General features: G+C 35.4%; 1 protein-coding gene and 1 pseudogene across 1 annotated transcript in view; one reads left to right on the forward strand and one right to left on the reverse strand.

Moving 5' to 3' along the window:
- LOC110419598 (pre-mRNA-splicing factor ATP-dependent RNA helicase DEAH7-like) overlaps positions 1–131 on the forward strand; it is a 6,006-nt gene extending 5,875 nt beyond the window's left edge. The window contains 1 exon segment of the mRNA XM_021432694.2: positions 62–131. Within this exon segment, the coding sequence (XP_021288369.2) occupies positions 62–131 (70 nt within the window).
- Positions 132–3,179: 3,048 nt separating this feature from the next.
- The window catches only part of LOC149526972 (uncharacterized), an 11,801-nt pseudogene continuing 6,727 nt past the window's right edge, over positions 3,180–8,253 (reverse strand).

Genomic DNA, 8,253 nt, shown 5'->3' on the forward strand with positions numbered 1-8,253 from the left:
CTTTGTTTTCCGGCACCTCTAATGTTTCATGGTGTTGTGCTGCCAATTTCTTTTTGGGCAGATTCTTTTTGGTACAAGTGTACAGGTTCCATACAGCCAAGGCAACTATTATGCCATCAAGAGTCTTTTAGGCAATTAAGACTAAAGACTTGAAGCGACAGGTTGAAGGCTGGTTTAATAAAATTTCACCTTTCAAAAAAAAATATTTTTAATTAATTCTGATTTTCAGTTTGACAATTGCTTTTGAGGTTTAAAATGTAAAAGGAATCCACTGAGACTTATGTTTTTTCCAAAATTTTGGATCTTAATCAGATATTTGATTACACATGCCATCTTCATGCTAGTTTGTTCACTTCAAGCAACATTATTGCAGCAATTCAAATTTAAGCCGTGAGCATCCTTGCCTAGTACCTTTATAAAGAATGGCGGCACCTGGCTTCATCACAAACCTCAGTAGTTGGGCTATGTTTCGCTAATTGGCCTGTCGCAGAATGCCTTTCCAAGAGCAATGGAACGACAACCGAAGGTCTTGGCCAATGACGCAAAGCAGATAGAAGTAACCAAAGTCCAAAGATTCCACTAATCAGTTTTTCATGTCACCCGGTCTGCATCACTCTTCACCATAATCACCATAACTCCACAACCTTCCATAAAAGATAGCCACAGTTTCCATGCTACCACTTGGTTCCAACATCTGTACTCTTATGGACATGACTGACTGTGTCCATATTTCCTTGTAGCTGTTCCTAGCATTGCTTCCAACACTATTAGTCTTCTTAGACGGTTCATGGCTCTATAACATTTAGCTTTACACCATGCTTGGGGTGGTTGTTTCCATTTTCAATTTAGTTGGAGCAGTGGTCTATTGGTTTCCCACCATAGCTACATCATATAAAAATCTAGAATGCAAAGACGAATTGAATTTGTCCGAGATATCATTCAGTCTCTATAATACTTCTTTCCCATTTAAATACACCAGAATTCTCTACAGCTTGCAGTAATAAAGCCTGAAAATTTGAAGACTTCCTCTAAAGCACATTTGAGATCATCACCAATAGGTTTTGGCAGGCATGAAGCTCATCAATCCTCTCCAAATCAGTCAATTTAGATGAATGATCCTTTCACAGCTAGTCAATGGACTTGTACAAAGAGTACAACAGGGCACTTTTGTTTCTCTGGGGGCACAGTAGCACACATTTCAAATGAACTTCATTAGATTGAGCAAGGAATACATAGCATAAATAATAAAATCAATCAAGACTTTAATCAATCCCACCCCCAGCCCTTTTTTAATTTTGTTTTGGAGAGAGTGGATAAGGGGATGGGACACTTATGAAATTTCAGGATACATACATATGTTATATGTTTGTGTCTAGCAATTTACTACTTTGAATGAACAACCAATTAGAAATATGGGATAGAACCTAGGAATTTCAATTAACTTAGCAGTTTAACCTTTTTTTTTAATTTTAATTTGTGAGTGTTTTTCATTAATCAAATTTACAGCACATGTGAATTTGTGATGTTTGCTAGTAGGTTCTTTCCCATGGAAAACACTTGAAAAAAGTGTGAATGCATTAATTTCCATCACTCGGTACCAAGCCAACTGTGAGAACCACTTATATGTCACCAATTAAAACTGACATGGGGCAATGAGTAAGTCAGAGTATTTTTCTGGGGCTACAAATGAAGCTAGGTCTTCATAATAGGCTTTCCAGCTTTGTTTATCACCTGCTTTAACCAAATCTAGGCAAAAGTAAAAGATATGCTTCTCTAAGGAAACAAGCCCAAGCAACTTGAAGTTTGTTTCATTTTCATATTAAACAAGCTATGGCTCTCCTCCCTATTTAAATATGATGTTTGTGGGAATCATTTTATTAACTGATTTCTCCATCTTTATTGTCATTCTTCTTGAATTAGCTTTGGCAAAAGATACTGTGCGGTTAAGATTTTTTGTGCTAATTTATTTACTCTTCGATTTGGAAGCCAAAGAGTGGGATTTTGCCATTGTATTTCAGGGGAAAAAAAAGAAGAAAAAAGATTGCTGAAATGACACCTTGACCCAAGCTCAAGCTTGATAATCCCTGACAAGCCAAATACAAAGAACATTAATGAAGCTTAAGCTTGAGCAAAAGCTAGAGTCTGAAGGTGCTCTAAATATATTGAAGCTCAACCCAATTAATCAACTCAGCTCAGCTCAACTGCAGCTACCAAATGTACTATCACATCTTAACAAAAACAGCGATAAAATTATCATAAAACCAAAAATGGGGGATGAGAGCTATATTTACCATCTCCAAGCAGGATTTGATTCAGGAGGGCAACTTATCATTGAACACAGGCTCACCTTTGAAGTCCTAAAGTCAAGCATGAAGTCCAATCTTGATTCAGCAGAAATCACAAAAAGTTAGAAATCAATCAAAGAGAATTCCATAAAAGCACTTTTGCAAACAGAAGAACTATTTTGGCAATTGGCATACTCCCCCGAGATATTTTTAATAAAGCTATCGGTACAAATGCTATTTTTATCCCTGGGAACAAAAATAACAATTAGGAAACACTATGGTTCCTCAGTGAGATTCAACATTACAAGTATACAAGTCAAAACACCTGTGGAGAGAGTCTATCCCTTAAGCTAAAATAATTGGCAGTGGCATTAGTACGTAAAACGTATGTTTCTAAATAAACAAGAGTACCCTTAAACTAATTCAAAAGCCTTACTGGCAAAAGGGAATGACTAGTAACATGGATTCTCAAATTGTAAGAGCATGATTTTTCTCACCAGCTATCATCCATTAAGTATTGGGTTCAATAAGATAAAAAGAACACATAATTGTAGTCAGTCTCGATCCACTTGTCCATAAATTATATCATATTCATCTTTAGGCCTATAAGTTCCCAGTCCAGCCACACATCCACCAGTGCTCATAGAACACTTGGATCTTGTGTTCTATTAACAGCTTCAATCATCATAAAATGCCAAAATAAGTCCAGGTAATCGTCTAACATTCCACTAACCATCACAAAAGTTCACAATATCTAGCATAAATTAGAAGAGTATTTAACCTGAATGGCTGGCAACAAACATGTCAATTGATTCTTTTCATAAACCAAATTCAAATATAATTTGACCCCTATTCCCACCCTCAATCAATGATGCCATATAGACAAGACATTAATCAAATTTTAGTACATGCAACTTGGGAATCATCACGAAGGAGAAGGAGACAAAGTGCAGAGACAACTGATGGAAGAGCACTTCAATTTATGCCAAGAGACTGCTGCAGATAAAAGACTTGGGCTGCTAACATTTCCACGCAGCTAAAGCTACTTTTGTTGCCTTTTTTATGTCCCTTTGGGACATATTCCAAGAAAGACTGAAGAGTTTTTGAGTTTGATCTATCTGAAAACTTGGCAATCTAATCATTAAATTTCCAAGAAAGCTTCCCCTGAATTATAGAAGCAGTAAGCCAGTGTAATTGTTTCAATGTCCAGGACTCCTCATGTGATGCCTCCTCTAAGATTACTGGGAGATAGAGACCAGATTCTTTGCACTGAAACATTTTCCTAGACTCAAGACTTTAAGGCAGTAGAAGTAGCCCAAATAAGAAAACTTGAAAGCTTTTCTCGATCCTGCAAAATACATCCAAAGAGAATCTATTGTTTAGTGAAGGAAACAAGGGAACAGAATAGTGGATATAAAACAGAAGAAGTAACATAAGAAAATATGGATTGAAAGAACTCCTTTCTCTTCTTTTTGCTTACTTCTTCAGAGCAAGGAATTGATTTAAACAACTCAAAAACCAGATTAATCTAACCCAATAATGTCAAAGCATTAAACAGAGTGCTATATATTCATCTGACATATATGAACCTACCATGATGCATGAGGTACAAATAAACAAGCAGCAATGTCAAGTAACAATGAATCCCACTTCTCTTTTATGCTTAGAGCTGCTTGGGAGTTATTCAACATAACTTATGAGTAAAAATTCTTTTCCTGTCCTCCAATTTAAAGAAAAAGAAATATTAAAGGACCTTAATCAGCATAAATGATGATTGTACAAAACTATTTGACATTATAAAACACCAGTCATAAAGTTCTGTCAGGATACATTATATACATGTAGAGATATAACTATTTATACTCATCAAAAAAAGGTAGAGAGAGAGAGAGAGAGAGAGAGAGGAACCATGCAAAACATGTCAACAGGAGGTGTGCTCGTAAATATAGCTTCATGCCCACACTCTGCATGTCCACTACATCTTCCAAGTCATGCTCATTAACAGCTTGCTAGATTTGAAATAAACCCTCAGGTGATAGGGTGAAATGAGGCTGGTTCATTTGCCTTTTCCGGCACATTTTTAGTGTTGATATGATAATGTGTAAAGTTGGATTGACAAAAGCAGCATGTTCATTTATCAACTTCATGCCACCAACTAGAAGTTTATATAGACGAGATGCAAGTTCCATCAGCTATTCGAGGGCACAGCTTTGCAGCCATTCAGTGATATCTTTCAATGAAGTAACCTCGATGACAACCTAAATTTAAAAACAGAAACATTAGTAAGTATAGAATTAAAGTTAACGTTTAACATATCCATAGAGCACATCGGGCATTAAAGGTTCATGTTGCATTTAAATGTGTTGCGTCCACATAGCATGCAACTTTATTAATAATTTATGGATAATTAAATAATATTCAATTGATTAATATTAGATATTGTTCTGATATAACTTAATTGAATGTTTCAATAGGATATAAATTTAAATTTAATTTGTTTAAATTTAAATTATCTATCCATTATATTTAAATTTAATTTGTTTAAATTTAAATAAGGATTAATTATATTTAAATTTAATTTGTTTAAATTTAAATAAGGATTAATTATATTTAAATTTAATTTGTTTAAATTTAAACATAATATCCTATCTCTATATCCCTAATACGTCTATAAATAGTCCATAAACGTACTAGTTTCAATACACAGAAAAAGAGTGAATGTGAGTTTTTCTGTAAGTAAAAAAAACCAGAAAAAAAAAGCTCTTTTCTCTTTTTTTTTTCTTTCTCTTCATTCTTAAGGCATTATCAAAAGCTAGAGGGTTTTGGAACGTGTAATTCCTTGTAGAGGACTCTAGTAGCAGCTCCATCACAATGAGAGTGAAGAAATTATTGTGTACACAAAGGAGTATTTGTAAAGCAAGCTTCTCCGGTCAGAAAAGAAGTGGAATATTTATCTGAAAAGGTAAGCCCACTTTCCAAAAGTGGTACCAGAGCAGGTTTTGGCTTGCTTTCATCCTTTTTAATTTGTGTATATTTTTGTAAGCTTGTTTTGATTATAATTACCGATATTGATTAATTTTGAAACTGATATGAAAAGGAGTAGGCTTTAATCCAGTGCAAACAGGTGCATTGGTCTAGGGTGTGCCTTATGGATGGCAACAAAAATTAAAAAAAAAATGCATGATGTAATTGTTTTACTTATTTGTTAGGTAAAATTTATAAAATTCATAACATAATTATTTTACTTATTTGTTAAGTAAACTTGTTTGCAAAAAAAAAAAAAACAATACGGTGATTATATATCTCAATAATCTTGTCAAAAGAGACTGGGTTTTAAAAGAGACCGTTTGTGACTCCTCTAGCCTTTCTTGGAAATTGTTGCAGAAGTAGGGTGTTTTGTCAAGGAGACTATTGTAGTCTTTCCTGGAAGCATTTGAAAATATGATCTACTTAGTGCTATTTTTATGTGCATAATATTTATATGAAAGTTTTTGATCATCCAAAAAATAAATATTATTAGGGTTCCTTAGTAGAACTCATTATATTATGTGGTACATGGGAGTTGTTCCCATGCTTAAGGATAGTGGGCGTTGTTCCCATAATCCAAGGTTAAATTAAATTAGACATTTTAATTGATGCCTATACTATTGGTGATGATTACTAGCGTGCATGCGAAATTTTCGAACTAGTAATATTGGTAGAAATTAAATATGTCTAATCTTAATTGATTAGGAAATTAAATATGTGCCTAATTAAATCTTATGCAATGATGTAGTAATATGGCTTCAAAACAAATTATTGCTGATTTGACCAAAGGTGCCAAACTTGATGGCAAAAACTATGATATCTGGCATAAGAAGGTTCAGTACTTTTCAATGAGCAAGAGTTGCTCGATCATTTGACTAAAAAAATGAACCCACTTGAAGCTGGAAACACAGCCCAGCATCGCCGTGACCAAGAGGCCTATGACACTTGGTATAAGAGAGATCGTAGTGCCCATTTTTACCATGTTAAGCTGCATGCATGATGATCTCATTGAGGAGTTTGAGAACTTCCCAACTACTAAATAGTTGTGCGAACAACTAAAATTCAAGTATGGTGGAACTACAATTACTAGGCTTCGTGCCTTGACACTGAAGTTCAATCAATATGTGATGGACTCCAAGCACACTATGGCTGAACACTTAAAGGCTATGTCAACTATGATAAGAGAGATGAAAGCAGCTAGCTATGATCTCATAGATGAGCAGCAGGTCTTAGTTGTCATCAGGTCACTACCCGAGTCCTCATGGGGACAAGTTAAACTTGTATTAACACATAATGAAAGGATAAAGACTTTTGATGATATTTCTCACCGTTTAGAGCTTGAGGCAGAGCGTAGAGAAGCTATTCACAGCACTGCCTTGATAGCTCCAGTTGGAAATCACAAAGGGTTTGTTCCCTTGCTAAAGAGACAATAAAAGAAGGGAATGACTAGAAATCTAAGGCCCAAAAGTGATGGAGTCACCAAGGCCCAAAGAGGCAAGCGTGGTGGGAAGAAGGATAAGTCCAAGTTGAAATGTTTTAACTGTGGTAAGAAGGTACATTTTGCTCAGGAATGCACTGAGCCTAAGAAGGTTCGTTCTCTCAACCGCTTTAGAACTTTTGTATGTTCTCATGTTTTTATAACTCATTCTCTCCTTGGTTGGATTGTAGATACAAGAGCAACCAAGCATATAACTTGCAACCGTGTAGGATATGTAGATTACCATCATTTACCAACGGGTGGACACTTTGTCATGATAGGGAACGGAGAACAAGAAGAGGTCTTAGGAGCAGGAACTTACCAACTCACAATGCACAATGGGCGAAAATGGCTCCTACATGATGTACTTTATACTCCGTCTGTATGATGTAATCTACTTTCAGTTTTAGTATTGATGGGTTTAGGATTTGATTTTACCTTCTAGAATTATAGTGTGTCTATTTTTATTAAAAACACTTTTTTTGGTCATGGTTATTTTAAAGACGGTTTGATTATGTTGGATTTGGTTTCTACTAAAAATGTTGCTTTTGTTTCAAATTCTTCTTCTGATGTAATAAATAATTTTGTGAAATGGCAGGCTAAATTAGGACATATTGGGCAAAATAGAATGTCCAAATTGACTAGAGAAAGGTTACTGGGCTTAATCACCAAAATTAAACTTCCTACATGTGAGCCATGTCTTACTGGTAAGTCCAGCAGAAAACCTTTTGGGAAGACTAAAAGGGCCACCCATCTTCTAGAACTTGTCCATTCAGACATTTGTGGGCCTATGAATGTAAAGGCATGCAATGGCGTATCCTATTTCATTACATTCATAGATGATTACTCACGATATGGATCTATATTTTTGTTGTCTCACTGTTCTAAAGCTTTGAATTATTTTAAACACTTTATGGCAAAGGTTGAGAATCAAAAAGAAAGGAAACTTAAGGTTTTTCGAACTAATAGAGGGCGCGAATACCTATTTAATCAGTTCAAAGAATTATGTGAGGAAAAGGGAATATGTCGACAATTAACGATACCTAGAACTCTGCAACAAAACGGTGTTGCAGAGAGAAGGAATCGTACCTTGTTAGACATGGTTAGGTCAATGATGGCACAAGCCAACCTTCCAATAAGTTTTTGGGGGGATGTCCTTTTGACCGCAACATATATTCTCAATCGCGTTCCCTCAAAATCTGTTCCCACAACTCCATATGAGTTATGGAATGAAAGTAGGCCAATTTAGAAGGCTTACGTCCTTGGGGATCATCCGGGTACGTACATCACTCATATCATCAATATGGAAAACTTGGTCCTAAAGCTAATAAGTGTGTATTTATTAGATATTCAGAACATTCTAAGGGCTACATGATGTATGGAGAACACCCTGATGGAGGGTTAACTGAGATGGAATCTCGTGATGTTGATTTTCTAAAAGATGACTTCCCAACCATAGGTGAG

Source organism: Theobroma umbraticum, unplaced genomic scaffold (genome assembly GCF_002168275.2).
Source record: "Theobroma umbraticum cultivar Fairchild unplaced genomic scaffold, ASM216827v3 scaffold_67.0, whole genome shotgun sequence".
NCBI lineage: Eukaryota > Viridiplantae > Streptophyta > Magnoliopsida > Malvales > Malvaceae > Theobroma > Theobroma umbraticum.